The sequence below is a fragment of the Corythoichthys intestinalis genome, chromosome 18, assembly GCF_030265065.1.
Source record: "Corythoichthys intestinalis isolate RoL2023-P3 chromosome 18, ASM3026506v1, whole genome shotgun sequence".
Classification (NCBI taxonomy): Eukaryota; Metazoa; Chordata; class Actinopteri; order Syngnathiformes; family Syngnathidae; genus Corythoichthys; species Corythoichthys intestinalis.
In genome coordinates this window covers 12,439,346-12,457,016 of record NC_080412.1, presented here as the reverse complement: position 1 = coordinate 12,457,016, position 17,671 = coordinate 12,439,346, and the positions used below count along the sequence as shown (strand labels likewise).

At 38.9% G+C, this 17,671-nt stretch overlaps 1 protein-coding gene across 1 annotated transcript; it reads right to left on the bottom strand.

Annotated features, from left to right (window-relative positions):
- Positions 1 to 10,441: 10,441 nt before the first annotated feature.
- irf1b (interferon regulatory factor 1b) lies at positions 10,442 to 14,844 on the bottom strand. Its single transcript, XM_057820888.1, has 9 exons — positions 14,679 to 14,844; positions 14,245 to 14,340; positions 14,018 to 14,117; positions 13,783 to 13,944; positions 13,537 to 13,707; positions 13,368 to 13,448; positions 13,081 to 13,103; positions 12,874 to 12,979; positions 10,442 to 10,962 (listed from the first exon to the last, which is right to left on the bottom strand). The coding sequence occupies exons 2-9, from the start codon at positions 14,329 to 14,331 to the stop codon at positions 10,790 to 10,792; spliced, it is 903 nt and encodes a 300-aa protein (XP_057676871.1). The 5' UTR covers positions 14,332 to 14,340; positions 14,679 to 14,844; the 3' UTR covers positions 10,442 to 10,789.
- Between the last annotated feature and the right edge of the window lie 2,827 nt (positions 14,845 to 17,671).

The window sequence follows — 17,671 nt, the reverse complement described above, 5'->3', positions numbered from 1 at the left end:
TAATTAGGACTATTATGACATTCAGTCATTGTTTCAGTGTGCTCAAAACAAGTATTCAGGGCCGGTGCTTCCCCACTCCTCAATTATATATTTTGAGTCCTGGACTGGCAAATCAGTAAGTCTCACCAAGAAAGTAAGAAAATGTATGGTGATCCTTTCCTAAGGTTGTGAAGTGACCGAGTGTTTATTTAGTCGTTACACATCTTTTGCATTTTTTAAAATTTGTTTATATTTCTAAAATGTAGTTAAAGGTATTATGACACCAACCTGGTGAGCTTCACCTCTACGACAGGTCCCTTCCCCCTTCTCAGGACACCGAACAGGTCCCTTCCACAAATTTGGTCTGTTACTGTTTTTCCCAAAAGTTTGCACACATTTTCTAAACTTCACATTTTCTAAACTACAGACACAATTACTGCTTTACATTCAAATTGCATTTCTAAAATACTTTATTTTTCAAAACAATGCACAAATTTGAGCCATTTTTTTTCTGTGGTTGTGTGGATTATAAAAGAAATTTGAACAAAGGAGCTAGGCACATTGTAGCCAGCAGTCGTCAGCTAATCCCTAAGGTAGAGCAGTTTATTCAACAAAAGAGGCTAATTGCCATCAGTCGTCATCTTGGAATTTGATCGCAAAAAGACTCTGGTCTATCATTCATATGTATATCAAATAGTCGCAGGTAAACAAAACAAAAAAATGACTTGATAACCTTTCAACGAGTGCAGTATAGAGGACAGAGGGTTTATTAGAGGTACATTTCTGTGGTATATTTGTGTGTGTTTTCCTATAGTATTTCATAGTTTTGATTTGCTGTGATAACCCTTGTTTGAATCCTGTGCATCAATAAATACCAGGAAGAAAAGACAAACATAAATTTTGTCAGACTCTTACTTCAGTTTTACATTTGATACTGATTGCATGTTCTATTTTCTGCAGGCACAAATTGTTACAACAAATATGCTAGCATATACAGGCCCTGCAAATATTCTGTCCAAAATATTTTTTTCCAAGAATAAAATTGTAAAGCAACACACATTAATAAGATGTGCAAACCCCATAAATGTAGCTTGACTTCAACTGACACAAACTATCACATGAATAGTTCGACCGTGGTGTGATTCCCTCCGTTTGGGCAGCACACCAACACAATGTATGTCTAGTGGTTGTATTTACATTTGAATGGTAGCTGTCTGTCGGACAACGACTTGCTAATTCAGAAGCAGTTGGGTCATTTTGGCCACCTCTGTTTTTTTCCGGAGGAGAAGCCAAATCGGCCATTGCTTGGGAATATTTGGAGTATTTGTCTTAGGAAAGGCCGATTCGGCCTCTGCTAGGTTTTCTAGTGTTAAAGTGTTATTGGGGGCCCATAATAAGTTTATTTCACATGGAATTGACTCAAAAAAAACATAGGTGTCCCAAATTCAACAAGAAGTGACTCATAAATACCCCTATATCAATAGGAAGTGACCAAAATACACGCAAGGTTACCCAAAAATCACCCAAATTTAATGTGAAGTGACCTGACCACCAAAATAATAATAATTAAATAAATTAAATAAACAATTGACCCGGAATTTAACCAAAATTAGCAGGGAGTGTCCTCAGATAAACAGGAACTGACCTAGAAATGCTCCAAACTCAAGAGAAAATGACCCTTAAATTCCCCCCAAAATAACAGGAAGTGACCATAAATACACAAGAAGTGACCTGAGATTTAGGGATTAGCATTTTCTTGGTAATTATTTACTTTTTAATATCTTATTAATTTCTTAATGTATGAATTAATAATAAAATCATGTTTTTTAAAAAGTAATAAGGAAAAAATGATAACACAATACAGTACTGTAATAACTATGTTAATGTTTCTTAAATTACAAAAAATAGCCTCTTGCCCTGCAAAGGGTTAAAACAGTGTTATTGTTATTGTATATCATTTAGGAACGTTTTCCCTCTATATTTAGAGAAATTTGGTTGTAATTTGTAACTCATCACATGCTTGATTATGCCATTGGGAAGTACCGAGACGCTGACTTTGTCGAGAGATGAAAGGAGCGTAAGGAGGTTTCCCAATATAATAGTGTAAAAAAAAAAAAAGAAACCGACTGTTGTAATGTGGGAAAGGACCAAAGATTTTTTAGTCCTTCTGCAAACAATACAGTTGTCACACAATTAAAGGGGAGACGGCACACGCTTTTTATAACAATTCTGGGTGGAAGAGAAAAAAATGTTTTAAAGTTATAAACATTCTATTAAAAATACAGCAATTATTAGATTAAATGCAATGTTTTGACAAAATAGGGTCAAATATAAATATAAGTAATACGGAGGGGTCCTACAAGTTTCTTCAAGTTAAATTTAAGACTTTTTAAGACCTAATTAAGACTATTTTTTAAACAACTTAACACAAATTTGTGTATATTTATTTTTTCGAAAGTGGACATGTGGAATGTGTGCAGGATATAAGAATGCAGCATATTGAATAGGCTACTTACACAACACCACCACAGCGCAGACACAGACAACTGGCCATGTAGAGGCGTTCTCGTTAGCATTAGTATTTAGCGTGGTGAGCATCATCTTAAACTCTCGGGTAACCACAACACTTCTGCCTACATGGTTGCTGTGGACCGAAACGATGTGTTTAGATCCACTCTCGGAAATCCACTAGCAATCATAGCTGGGCTGTCAAGGAATCTGACCTTTTAGCCAGACTGCTGGAATCGCGCCAGCCGAACTGCCGGACCCGCGCTGGCACAACTCCAACGACCCAGGCCGGCGGGACCTCGACATCCAGCCCAAAAGGCCAAACTCTGCGCTTTCACTATAGTCTTATCCCTTTGTACTGACTCCATTTTGAAAGAAGACTCACCGAAAACAAGTTGACAATTTATTGAGGTCAACAGCGATCAAACAGCAAGGCGAAACAGAAACAGACTCAGGCGGGGAGGCAAGGTCACCCTAACACACGTCAACAAAAGGTTCCCAAGAAAAATGACAACGTTTAGTTAAACATTCAGTCTTTTGAAGGCTCTCGTGGGGCGGGCCGTGGGCAGAAAGAAGGGTGTGTTTGTGATTATTGTCTGTTTGTGGATTGGACAGGAGGACTCGGGAGTTGCTGTTGTCAGGGCAATGAGGTATAGACTTCATAACCTATTGACATGACACAGGAAACGGGACCGATTCGTGGGGGGCCTATTTTCAAAAACTTTAAATTCAAATATTTACAAAACCAAAGCTGCTACCCACTTAAAACCAAAACAGGCCTACCTTAGCCATATATGAGTCTCCATGAGCAGGGGCATTAAAAAATTCAGAGTCGTTCCCTTATAAAATCCTGATTAATTATTTTTTTTATATAACACAACTTAAAATGGCTTTTAATTTTTTTTTTTTTTAATTTATCTTGAGTCATGTTTTGTTGTAAAGTACTTTGACGGCCTTTCAGGTTTTTGTAAAGAGCTATATAAATAAATTTGATTGATTGATTTGATTGATTAAAGTCACAGATTTTACACTAGATGCACAAAAAATCACAAAATTCAGATATAATCACCTATATTTTCAGGATCAATAGCAATATTTAACATATATAAGTTTTTGACCAAAATAGCAACTTTTTTTTTTTTTATTTACTGCGAGTTTTCAACAGCTAATAAATTGCTCAATTCAACATCAGAAACCTAATACTTGGAATGAAAAATGCAAAATCAATCATAAATAATATGTAAACAGATCATTAATAAATTCTATATACAATCACAACTTATTATAGAATAGAATAGCCCTTTATTATCATTATACACTATATACTGTTAGCGAATGAGGCTAGTGGCCGCCTGGCGTAAACAGAGCTTTTCTGGAGAAAATTATTTTGAATAAATGCTTAAATCCCCGAATTCTTCATAAATATGGATGTTAAACAGTCTCATTTCTTGTTTAAAAGCAAAGAAACCGTACAGTTAGCATTTATTTCGTGTAAATATTGCCAACAATTGCCACGTTTACATGGAGCCAAATATTCCAATTACAATCGGAATATTTGTTCAAACCGAATAAATGTGTTCCATATAAACACCTCATTCGGAATGAACAGGCCCAAACCGAATGGAATTTCATTCCGATTCACAGGGGTGGAATATTCCTTTTCCCAAACCGATTAGAAGTAAAATTATATCATGTAAACAGGGAAGCGGAATAGTGTCTGGTTCCGTTCGTTCTGCACATGCTCCGTACTGACGTGGTGACGTCACTTGGTGACGTAAGTAACGTCACATGCAACATGGCTTCCAAGCAGACGCACAGCGCACCCACACAACTTTTTAAATGAACGGCGTGTCATTCTGAAGTTTTGTTTCCACTCGAAAAGTTAGAACAGCAGCTGATCTGACAATCGATCTCCATGTTTTGCAACGTGACGCTTTGTTTTGATTAATCTGTGCATGTCAGACGGCAGTTGTCAAACGTCCTTTCGGAATAAAGGCAGACACATGTAAACGCTGGATCGGAATAGATGAAGTGACATGTAAACAGCTGATGTGAAATTTCCATTCGGAATGATTTGAATCGGTATGAATAAAAGTCAGCATGTAAACGTGGCTTATGAGGCTAGTCAGTTCCATGTGTAAACAAAGAAGAAAATTCCTGCCAATGAATGCTTCAATTACGTATGCATGGCACGAAAACTATAATATTTACCTTGAATCCTCGAACAAATCACTCCTGAGACAATCCTTCCTGTTTGTATGTGGTACAGCTTTCGTAGTTAAATCCAATCGTAAGTAAATCCAAGCTTAAATCCGACATGGAGTCTTATGGAGACTTTTGGAGTCTTATCAGTCGTGTTATCAGTTGGATATCGGGCGTTCTCCGGTGTTCCTTGTGTTGGGACAGGGCGTCCCGCCATTTGAACTGATTGCGAGAGTTGGTGGTGCAGACGTGGGCTCGTCAGCGTCAATCTTGCTCAGTCAGTTGCATGACGTAGACGTTGGGCTTCCGTGATAAGAAAGCGTCATATATCTTTTATGCCCTATATTCTGCTGGTTTTCCTTAAACTATGGTATAAGTGCTATTTATTTTATATTGGGTGTTTTGGAGTAATACAAACAGTTGATCGGTAAATGCAAGTAAAGATACTGTTCCCTAAATGATTTTATTAAGTGTGTTAGAATAATGCAAAGAGTTAGACAGTGCCTACGAGAAAAGGTGCTATCTCCTTCAGCTAGGATGCAGGGGGCTGCAGCACTAGCAGCTAGCTGGCTAGTGTTAGCTGCTATCGTTTCGCTTACATTAGCAGCTTTCTGGCTGGCTTTAGCTTCTGTCTCTTTAGGCTCGTGAGTAGCTGGCTGACTTAAACAGGCAGATTGAGAAACGCCGGCAATGGACGGAGTTTGTTTCTTTCCTCTTGGAGGTTATGTGCTTGGACGATTTAGGATGAGACTGTAGCGCCTTCATGCCCATTGTACCCAGCTGATTTTTTTTTTTTTTTTTTTTTTGCATACGATGCAAAAAGCCTCGAACACACTGTTATCCACTGGTTTGAGCCAAAGGCGAAAGGATTGTTTACTCAACCGCGCTTTGTTGAATTTACATTTCCCCATCTCTCTAATATGAAATGTTTGGCTAGGTGTAAAAAAAAAAAAAAAAAAAAAAAAAAACATTGTCGGGACTCCCGTCATGACACAGGAATCACGCGGGAATCCAGCGGTTGGGACGGGACTTGAATGAAAGTCAACTGGAGCTTGCAGGAGCAGGAGTGACATCAAATAGTGTAATAATAGTGATCTTTTTCAGCTGACCGCACAACATACCAAACGGCGTACCGCATGCAACACGTCACTTTTGCTCATTATTATTCATGACATTAGCATAACACCATTTACCATTAGCAATTGTTGCTAGGCGGGTCAACCTTGCGTTTGTCCCTAATGCTAAATGCAAGGAAATAGTGTACAAACGAGATGTTTACTGAGCTAAACCTACCAATCCTGTCCGGAAATGATGTCCCTGGTGCCATATTCACTGGTAAAGATGTGGAAGAACATACAAATGTTCAGTTAAAAAGATGGGTTGGGTGTCGAGGGCTGAAAAAGACGGGAAAAAGAGCCGCCCTGATCCAGAGGTAGCTTTTTTATCGACACCCTTTTCTTGTGTGCGTTGCCTTACGCCACTGACAATGACATTTTTCTGTTTCAACAATCTATTTTTTACCACCATACGCCCTGTCTTTCTCATATATTATATCCTTGGGTTGTCTTACGTCTCTGATCGTTCTTGGGGGTAATATACATTGCTATTTTTGTGTAGCGATGAAAAATCTTAATTCTATAATTTATTTACATTTCCCCTTACGAAAGTTGTTTTTTTTTCACAACAGAAAAGGTAACAACAGTGGCAGTCAAATACCATTTTAATTTTTTTCAGGTCATTGATTGTTACAAAGAGGCAGCAAGGCAAAACGCCACACTAAAAAATAAGTAAAAATATCAAAATTCCTTACCTCTTCATCCTCTTTAGGACCATGGCCCCCAACAAAATGTTTACTGCATATGGAATGTAAATGGCTTCACCTTGCTGGCGTTAAACTGGTCTTTTGGACGTCCGCGCAAGTTGATCCATTCTTCACACTTTTTTCACATTTTTGGCTTCGGGAAACGTATGAAGAAAACATCCTTCATATGTCTTAATGTCTAGAGTCGTTTCTACAAGTTTACTTGGCACGGTCTTTTTTGAAAGAAGAAGAAAAAACAAGCAGAAATAACATGGATTGTTTGCGAGGGCGTGTCCATGTTGACCCACTTCCGGGTTATGATGGTGACGTCACGGTCTAAAAATACCATTCATGCGGTACACTATTGAGGAAGCAGCCATATTTGTAGTCATCTTTCAGGGACCCAACGCTGTTTTGACCTTGGTTAGCAAATCAAAAGAATTACACAATATCTCATAATCCATCAGTGCTTGCAATCGGTGATTCTGACCTCTGGCCGGGTTACGTTCTCATTGATTGGCTCTTCCACCCCGTTTATTTATCCAAGCTACGTTATTCATTCAAAATGACAAATGACACTTTTGAGGAGAAATCAGACACAGAGAAGTTACACATCATACATTTTAAGACCCAGATATGAACATTTAATACTTTTCCAAGACTTTTAAAGGTATTATTTCCCAATTCATAAATTCGATTATTTTAAGACTTTTTAAGACCCTGTGGGAACCCTGAATACAGAAATACTGATTAGCAAAAATACACAGAAAGATTGGTCAAAGAAGCATAATATTTGTTGACTCACTGGGAAAGTACGGTGTAATGTTTATACTGTCCAAAGGGGAAGCACCTAAAACATTCTTCTACTTATCTAAAGACTGTGTGTTTTGTCACAAAAAGATTTTTGGATAAAACAATATTTTGATTGACTTTCTAGATTAATTTGCAAAACAAAAATGTAATAAATGTTGGACAAAAAGGCATAAATATTAGAAAATGTAACACTCAAACATTAGACCAAAATATTGCTCACCAACATTCCGAAAATCACATTTTATTGTTGATGATAAATATTACGTCATATATTACGGTATTATTTTATTCATTCTAAGTGCCAGTTTTGTCATTTCTCAGAAAAAATATTGATTTTATTTTGCAGTAGGGAATAATGTCAAGTGGATTACTGTGTCCATCGCTAATACATACTGCCTTGTAAAAGACAGAAGACAAGACTTTAAAAAAAAAAAAAATTAATTCAAAGGAGTTCATCAGCAGTAAACGAGGGTGGGTGCACTTTAGCCAGAGGAAGAAAAAAAAAAAAAACTCATCGGCTGCCACAGACAGCAATAAACGGCCAAGGCACCAGCACTTATTCCTTAGTATTCCCTGATACCTATGATGTCATTTTAGTGTTACATCAGTACCAATACTAGTATCGATATCGGTGCAACACTACTAAATACTGATAACTTTGAAATAAAACTTCAAATAATGTATTCACTCTGAGGGAGTTCTTTGCAAGCATAAAACATTTTAATCATAACATTTTAGAAATTATAGAAAATTCTGGAGCTGTACTTTACTGTGTAGAAGTTTTTGTATTTTGCAAACAATTTTAAATCAGTTTTTAATCTACAAAAATTCAGCCACACCACACTAATTGCCAGTGTTTTCACAGATTAGTTGAAAAAGTAATTTAATTACTGATTACGCTTCGAAAAAGTAATCTAGTGACTTTACTGATTACTTTGTTATCAAAGTAACTAAGTTACTTTAAAAGAAATTTATCGGTTACTTTTTCCCAATTTTTCGCCCTTTGATGCCTCAACATAAGAATGACAACAGAAAAATGTCATCACATGTAATTGACTTTCCCATAATTGAATTTAAAGGGGAAGATCAGAATTTTTCACATAAGGCTTAATCTTCGAGTTAGCGGGGGTTTAAATATTTGTTGGAGCTGATTTCAACCACCATTGATTCACGCTAGCTTAGCAACTCCAAAGCCCTGAAACTAACAAATAACTGACACGCTGCATGGAATTTTACTAACTCGAAGATTAAGCCTAATGTCAGAAACTCTGAACTTCGGGTTAGGGTTAGGCTTAACAGCATATCAGTGGCAATTTAAAACAATGCAAATTGACTGCACAATAATCAACAACACACAAATGAATTGCACAGTGCAATAAACACAAGTACGTCGTACACACTCTGTCAATTTGGCCATAAAACGCGATGACAACTAAGCACTTTACACTCAATCGGACTTACAACACATCCCAAAAATGCTAAACGAACACGTCACCTCACAGCATAAATGTGAAGCAGGAAAATTATGTTGACAATACTCACCGACTTCACGAGGACGAGCGGGAGGCATGACTACCCGCTGTCTCAACGGCAAGCCATAAAACAGCCACACATTTAGCGGCTCCAACCTATTGCTGGAACCCTCCAGAATGAAGGAAAAATACTCACGTTCATTCATGGACGCACACAGATCAAAATTCCCTTGCACCCACCTTTCTCAGTCCCAAAACACTTCGCGCGTGTGACTCGAGACCAATAAAGGAAGTAACTATGAACGGTTACCGTGAATACGAATGCGTAGTGGTTTCTAACATTTTCTATTCAAAATGCTCTTTGTACATGACTACAATATTCTTCATTCTACATACAGTGTATCACAAAAGTGAGTACACCCCTCGCATTTCTGCAGATATTTAAGTATATCTTTTCATGGGACAACACTGACAAAATGACACTTTGAGTCAACGAAAAGTAGTCTGTGTACAGCTTATATAATACAGTTAATTTGTTATCCCCTCAAAAGAACTCAAAATATAGCCATTAATATCTAAACCCCTGGCAACAAAAGTGAGTACACCCCTTAGAAACTACGTACATTCCTAAATGTCCAAATTGAGTACTGTTTGTCATTTTCCCTCCAAAATGTCATGTGACACATTACAGGAGTGCTGTCAGCATTGCTGCAGAGATTGAAGAGGTGGGAAGTCAGCCTGTTAGTGCTCAGACAATACGCCACACTCTACATCAAATTGGTGTGAATGACTGTCACCCCAGGAGGAAGCCTCTTCTGAAGACGGTACACAAGAAAGCCCGCAAACAGTTTGCTGAAGACAGACAGATTACTGGAATCATGTCCTATGGTCTGATGTGACAGGCGGGCTTTCTTTAGTACCGTCTTCAGAAGAGGCTTCCTCCTGGGGTGACAGCCATGCACAACAATTTGATGTAGAATGCGGCGTATGGTCTGAGCACTAATAGGCTGACCCCCCACCTCTTCAGTCTCTGCAGCAATGCTGACAGCACTGCTGTAACGAGTCACATGACATTTTGGAGAGAAAATGACAAGCAGTACTCAATTTGGACAAGCAGTACTCAATTTGGACATTTAGGGATGTACGTAGTTTCTAAGGGGTGTACTCACTTTTGTTGCCAGGGTTACATATTAATGGCTATATTCTGAGTTATTTTGAGGGGAAAATAAATTAACTCTATTATATAAGCTGTACACAGACTACTTTTCATTGTGTCAAAGTGTCATTTTGTCAGTGTTGTCCCATGGAAAGATATACTTAAATATCTGCAGAAATTCGAGGGGTGTACTCACTTTTGTGATACACTGTACATTATGAGGCAATTACAAAATAGTATCGCACTGACAATAAGAAAACTAACTTTAATCAGATTACTGGTTAAATGAACGTTTTGGAGTGCTTGCTACTGTATTCAGTATTCAGATTACAATAACGCGTTGCTTAGTAACACGTTAGTGACAACACTGCTAGTTGCGTATTGTTTTATGGTGATGGAAAGCTGATATTGGTTCATTTATTTGCTATCCCTTGTAACTCAAAATGGAACGATAATGGCAGTCAAAGAGTTTATATATATAAAAAAAGATCAACTTCACTACTTCACAAGTATTTTTCTTTTTATTGTAAAAAAAAAAAATCACAAAAGACAACTATATACACATATTTACATTTTTAACAACGAGTGAAAGGTTGTTTGAGCGAAGGTTAAATGTCTGGCTACCATAGTCATAACAAAACTAATGAGTTCCTGAAGCTCACAGATACTGTATTTATCTAATCATTGGGAAAAACTGCACTGTGGAAAGCCTGAACTGGCAACATTTTCCATTGGCGCCCCTTCATGTCAAAATTCCTTCAGCTCTGCATCTATAGTAGTCAGAGGCGACACCAACATGAAGACCGGAGATTTGTGGGCAGCACCAGATTGGTCTCAAATTGGCGGACGGCGGGGTGTTCACATTATAAATGGAGAAAAATTCGTAAAGTCCAATGAAGAAACGTCGTTGGGTTCTGAACGGAAGCTGCCGAATGACTGGGAGTGGAGGTCGCTCCAGGAGTCGTACGATGACAAGGGGATTTCCGTGCTCAGCGTGGTGTACATTCGCGACGGTTCATCCGAGTCGTCGGCTGTTCAAACAAAAAAGGGGCGCACTGTCACGAGTTTGAAGGAAACAATATAACCACAAAGTTCTACCTCGCAGATGCCTTCTGACTTTGAACTAGGAGTGGGAACCTTTTGGTACCTCACGATACGATTTGCAATACAAAGCTCACGATAACGATGATCTGACGATATGGCGATACAACGATTATCGATACATTGGTCATGAAATCATTCTCAGACCGGGGTCCCCAAACTTTTTCCTGTGAGGGCCACATAACTTTTCCCTTCTCTTCTCTTTGTAACAGAAAGAGTGTGACGATTGCAGGAGTGCCTAAATGTAAAAATGTATTGTTTTTCAGAAAGCTACACTCAAATAACCCTTTCTGAATTCTTCACAGAACAAAAGTAAATATAATATGATATAATATGATATGATATGATATAATATATAGGGCTGTCAAAATTATCGCGTTAATGGGCGGTAATTATTTTTTTAAATTAATCACGTTAAAATATTTGACGCATTTAACGCACATGCCCTGCTCAAACAGAATGCAATGACAGCACAGTGTCATGTCCATTTGTTACTTATGTTTTTTGGTGTTTTGTCACCCTTTGCTGGCGCTTGGGTGCGACTGATTTTACTAGTTTATTTTTTGTTTGTAAATTTAAAAAAATGTTATTAACACGAAAACATTAAGAAGGGTTTTAATAAAAAAATTCTATAACTTGTACTAACATTTATCTTTTAAGAACTACAAGCCTTTCTATCCATGGATCGCTTTAACAGGATGTTAATAATGTTAATGCCATCTTGTTGATTTATTGCTATAATAAACAAATACAGTACTTATGTACAGTATGTTGAATGTATATACAGTATCCGTCTTGTGTCTTATCTTTCCATTCCAACAATAATTTACAGAAAAATATGGCATATTTTATAGATGGTTTGAATTGCGATGAATTACGATTAACTAATTTTAAAGCTGTGATTAACGCGATTAAAAACTTTAATCGTTTGACAGCCCAAAATATAATATTATATAATATAATATAATGTAATGTAATGTAATGTAATATAGTATAATAATAACACTATTAATTAAATAGATAATAACTACATAACCCTCTCTGGGTTGTTCACAGAAAAAAGTCAGGAAATAAATAACACTATTGGGAAAAAAAAAAAAAAAAATTGTTCAGAGGGACGGACCAAATGTGGAGGCGGGCCGTAATTTGGGGACCCCTGTTCTAATATATTCTACAAACGACTAATAAACAGAAAAACAAGCTTCTGCTGTGAATTGGAATGAGTTTATCACTAGTAGACGTCCAATCCATTTGAACTGGGAGGGTGGCACGCTGCCATCCCTCCCACTTCAAACGGATTGGACATCTATGGAAGTCAGTGGCAGCCTATGCCAGGCAATGAGGTAATTTTGGGCCATTTAGGGTCATTTAACTGTTGATTTTCAGTCACTTCCTGTTGATTTTAGGGTATTTTATGGGTCACTTCCTTTTTATTTAGTTACAGAACATGAAGTGACCTGTTCATTTTGAGTTACAGAACAGGAAGTGACCTGGGAATCACCAAAATGAACAGGCAGTTACTCAAACTCAACAGGAAATGACCTGGAAATGCCCTAAAACGAACAGCAAGTGACCTGTAAATGGCCCGAAAATCGGACCGAATGACTGTGAATACTCTGGTTTTGAATGACTAACGTTTCCCAGTCTAAATGGATTTTTTTTTTTTTTTAAATAAATATTGACACCTTTTTAAAACGGTATCTCAATTCTTAACAGGAGCATATCGATAACCTTTTGGGATACAAAGTATCAAGATATATCACCATTTCGCTATTTTGTCACACCCCTACTTTGAACTATATCTTAGAATGCATGTAGCATTATTGGGGAGCTCAGTTTACCTGAGGAATCGCTCCATTGGCTCCCTGGACTGTAGTGCGGACTCAGGAACTCCTTGTTGTCATAAAAATTCATTTTCTGTGCTTCTCTTTCCAGTTGCTGGCAAATCTGGAGAGGCAATAGCGGAGTTTAGCCGTCTTACAGCATTTGTCTTTGCAGTTATAAGCCTGCGCGGCTGACAGAATAAACATGCCTGGTATGTCGCTCACCTCCACTATGTCGTATTCGTAATCTGGAGGGCGAGATGTCATGGACGGCAGGTGGAGGGAGACACATAAAAAAAAAGATAGAATTAGCATACAGTTTGCATTTTCTTATATGTTAATGGCAGCAAATGAGTTAAAACAGAAAATGTGTTCTTTCTTTGCCTAGGATGCACCCTCACACCAATTAGTTTATCAGAGGATGGCAGTGAATAATTAGCTGCCAACCCTCCCACTTCAATGAATAGGAAGTCTAGGGTGGTCAATGGGAGTTAATGAGTCTGTCAGCTTACCGGGGCTGTGTTCAGGTGAAATTTGAAATTTCTCTTCAAAGCTGCCGGGCAGGTGCGCGTTCAACTCAAATGGATTAAAACCTGAAAAGGAATCATAAAGCATTTTTTAAAAAATGTGATTCTTTCAGTGGTGCCGGGACACCTTGCCAATGCCTCATCCATCCCTCACCTTCTTTATTGTTCACGCCCACCGTGCTGTCCACCACATTCTCCTGAGGGGACGGCAGTTCATCATGCAACCGCTGAGGGTTAAGTGGTGATTGGGTATCGCTGTAGTCACTGTCCTCGGCCACAAATTTGACCTGCTTCCTGGACTTAGCTTTTGCTTTGCTTCGTTTTTCTGTAAAAAGGAACAAATCTGTTAATTTTTGTTCTATAATCAATGAGGTAAAGGGACAGAGTCAAACAATCTCACCTTTAGGTTTCTGGGGCAGTATCCGGAAGACCCGCATGGCCGACTGGCCCTTGTTGACACTCTTGTCCTTTACCTCCTCGATGTCGGGAAGCGAGTTCATGGCGCAGCGGAAGTTGGCCTTCCACGTCTTGGCATCGGGAGAGTTGCCCTCCATGTATTTTCCTACCGGAGCACGTTCAGGGTTAACCGAGTGTTGGCCAAGGTGTAGAAAGGATTGGAAGGGGAGGGGCCACACCTGTGTGGATGGCCCACATCTTGAACAAAGACGCATCCTTATTCATGTCCCAGCCGTGGCGAGCCGCATGCTTCCAAGGAATGGAGAACATGGTCTTCTCCTGGAATGGAAGATGGAGCATTGTCTGATTAAGTACTATTTGCTGACGTCCACTCTATCACTGTAGATGAGTTAATTTACTAGATTGAAACATGCAATTTAGCGGAGATGCATTTCGTAGACCTCACCTTGTCCAACCAAGTCAGACCGGCCACACTTTTGGACTCGATCATCCTCACCAACCACGGCCGCATCTTCTCCCTGGACACTGGCATGTTGGGCCTCTGAAAAACAACCAGGGGAATCATTTCAGTTAGGATGTAACAACTTTAGGCGGTGCGAGACGTGAAAAGTGGAGACATCCCTGCCCACCCACGCACTTTTATGGCTCCCGCTAGATATTGTGAGGTTGCACCGGTCGGTCACGGTGACTACGTGCAAAGAAAGCAATAGAGTGGAACTTCATAACAAATCACTCAGTGACACATTTCCCTCTCTTTTTTTGTCTTATAATCTCATTGTGAGCTTGTTGAAGTCATGCAAAGTGTACAAGAAGACCTTATTTATAATGCATAAAACTTGAAATTAGTATTTATTATCTTATTACTGCTTGTCCACTTACCAGTTTTTTAGTAATTCCAGTGAAGATGGAAAAGTGGCAAAAAATAATCCCCGCGATGGATGACTTGTTCCTGAATTATTATATCTCTTGTGTTTTAATTATCTTCTTTACTTCTTGCTCAAGTCTGACTTGTGCCGTCTTCTAAGAGCAGCACTCTCTTTTATAGAGAGCAGGTTGGTAATCCCCTGTAGGAGGGGGAGGGCTGCTGCGCTGTAAGAAATGTCCGCCCAATTGAGAAAGAACAGGCAATTTACATCGTGTTTTTTCCCTAAAATGTATGCATAAGTGGTATTTTCACCTTGAATGCAGGCTTAGTGTCTGAAATAACTATTAAGTCTCAAATTCATAGCACTAAAGGGTAAATTTGCACCGAAAATAGTGTCATTTTTGGTGCAAACGTGAACTGTACTCACATTTGCAGTCGTTTCGAACGTATTTATTCGAATGCTAATCCACAATAAGTCCAAAACGAATATTTGTAAGCTTAAACAGGAATAGTTTGTCATCTTTGGTACATAAACTTCTCCCTGTCTTGTTTATTATGCAGTTTAGTGTCTTATGGGTCACTAACACGTTTTACAGTGTACTGCGCATGCGTACTGGTGCACCCTTTCTCCGGCAGCTCTGACTATTCCTTGAAGTCACATGGTTTGACTAGACGCGGAAGTTGACGGCTTTTAACACAGGTGTGGTATTCTTTTGTAGGGTATTATTAATTTTAATTAGGCCTTTTGTGAAAATTATTGAGGTCAGCCATGAACTATGTGGGATGCCAAGTTATTGCGAGAAAAAACTTTTTTTTTTTTTTTTTTTAAATATATGCTCTAAAATGACAGAATTTGGAGAAAACAGATTCTCCTGGTTATAGGTTTACGTAAAATGTAGAATGAAACAATTGCCAATCACAGCAATTAGAAAAAAACAGCAAACACGTGCATTCGAGGTGATAAAAAAATGAACTTATTCTGAAATGCAAATCTTGCATCGAGTTGCATCATAGCAACAATGCCGAATTAACCACGTTATTTGCAACATTTGGAACAATCCAGCAACATTCCAGATTTCACCAACGCTTTATCATCATCATCATCATCATTGTCGTCGTCATTTCATTTAGCGTAAACAAGTGTGGCAAGGAGAAGCCCGCGCTTTCGCCGAAACGATGCATTAAATAACGTGGCCGCTTGAGGGAGCCAACGTGGTGTTTTGAGGTGGTTTGCATTGCGTGTGCATTGTGTGATGACGTCAGCGGACGGCAGAAAAAAACGAGCCGTAGCCCAGTGGGCGCCCATGTCGGTTGGTTGTGATCTAATGAAAAATTCCAGTTGGTTTCTCCCTGACATTAGATGTGGGTTTTCCCTATTTTGTATGAGTGTGCGTGTCCGTGCACGTGGATGGAAACCGAAAATGAGGGATGGGAGTCAGGTGACTTTCCAGAAATTGTGAGAGAGAAGGAGACAGGGGGTGTGTGTGCGTGCATGTGTGTTTTCTTAATTGTGTTGCATCATGCGCCCATTTCTGAGAGCGTACGATTGTATGTGCGTGCACTTAGTATATGAAGCCGGGAGGCAAAAAGAAGGAACGATGTAAGTCATGTGACTTAGCAGAAACTCTTGAGTTGTGTGACCATGAGTTTAGTTATTATGTCAGAGATAGCGTCTATGAGTGTGTCTATATGAGCTCGAGGCAGAACGAACGCGGGATAGAACTCTGGTGACTTCCCAGAAACGGAGTTGTGTGTGCGTGCGTGTGTTTTGTGTCGACAGTTCATATTTAACTCATCCACTGCCACTGGCGGTGGTTGATTTCCAGTCCTTCAATTCATGGCAGCCAATAAATTATGCGTAACAGGGTAAGACACCCACCTTGCCGAGTTCACTGCGTCCCCTGCTACTTATTTTTAGCTCTCCAGCACCATCATATTTCTCTTGGCCATAAGAGGATTTAAAGGGGGGAACAGGCTCCCTTGGTGGCAGGAAAGTGTCATTGCATGTAATTGACTTTCATATATATATATATATATGCATACACAAGCACACAAATAAGTTGTAAAGCAATTAAACTGCAACAAAAATGAATGAAATGAACAAAAAACACATTTTTTTAATGGGTCGAAATTATTTTTTGAGCACCTTAGTCATTTGGTTTGCATATAATAATGAAAAAACAAAACAACAACAAAAAATATATATATATATACAGTTGTGGTCAAAATTTACATACACTTGTGAAGAACATAATGTCATGGCTCTCTTGAATTTCCAGTTATTTCTACAACTCTGATTTTTCTCTGATAGATTGATTGGAACATATACTTCTTTGTCACAAAAAACATGCATGAAGTTTGGTTCTTTTATGACTTTATTATGGGTGAACAGAAAAAAGTGATCAAATCTGCTGGGTCAAAAATATACATACAGCAGCGCTAATATTTGGTAACATGTCCCTTGGCCATTTTCACTTCAATTAGGCGCTTTTGGTAGCCATCCACAAGCTTCTGGCAAGCTTCTGGTTGAATCTTTGACCATTCCTCTTGACAGAATTGGTGCAGTTCAGTTAAATTTTATGGCTTTCTGACATGGACTTGTTTCCTCAGCATTGTCCACAAGTTCTCAATGGGGTTTAAGTCAGGACTTTGGGAAGGCCATTCGAAAACCTTAATTCTGGCCTGATTTAGCCATTCCATTGATGTGTGTTTGGGGTCATTGTCCTGTTGGAACACCCAACTGCGCCCAAGACCCAATCTTCGGGCTGATGACGTTAGGTTATCTTGAAGAATTTGAAGGTAATCCTCCTTCTTCATTATCCCATTTACTCTCTGTAAAGCACCAGTTCCATTGGCAGCAAAACAGCCCCACAGCATAATACTACCACCACCGTGCTTGACGGTAGGCATGGTGTACTTGGGGTTAAAGGCCTCACCTTTTCTCCTCCAAACATATTGCTGGGCATTGTGGCCAAACAGCTCGATTTTTGTTTCGTCTGACCACAGA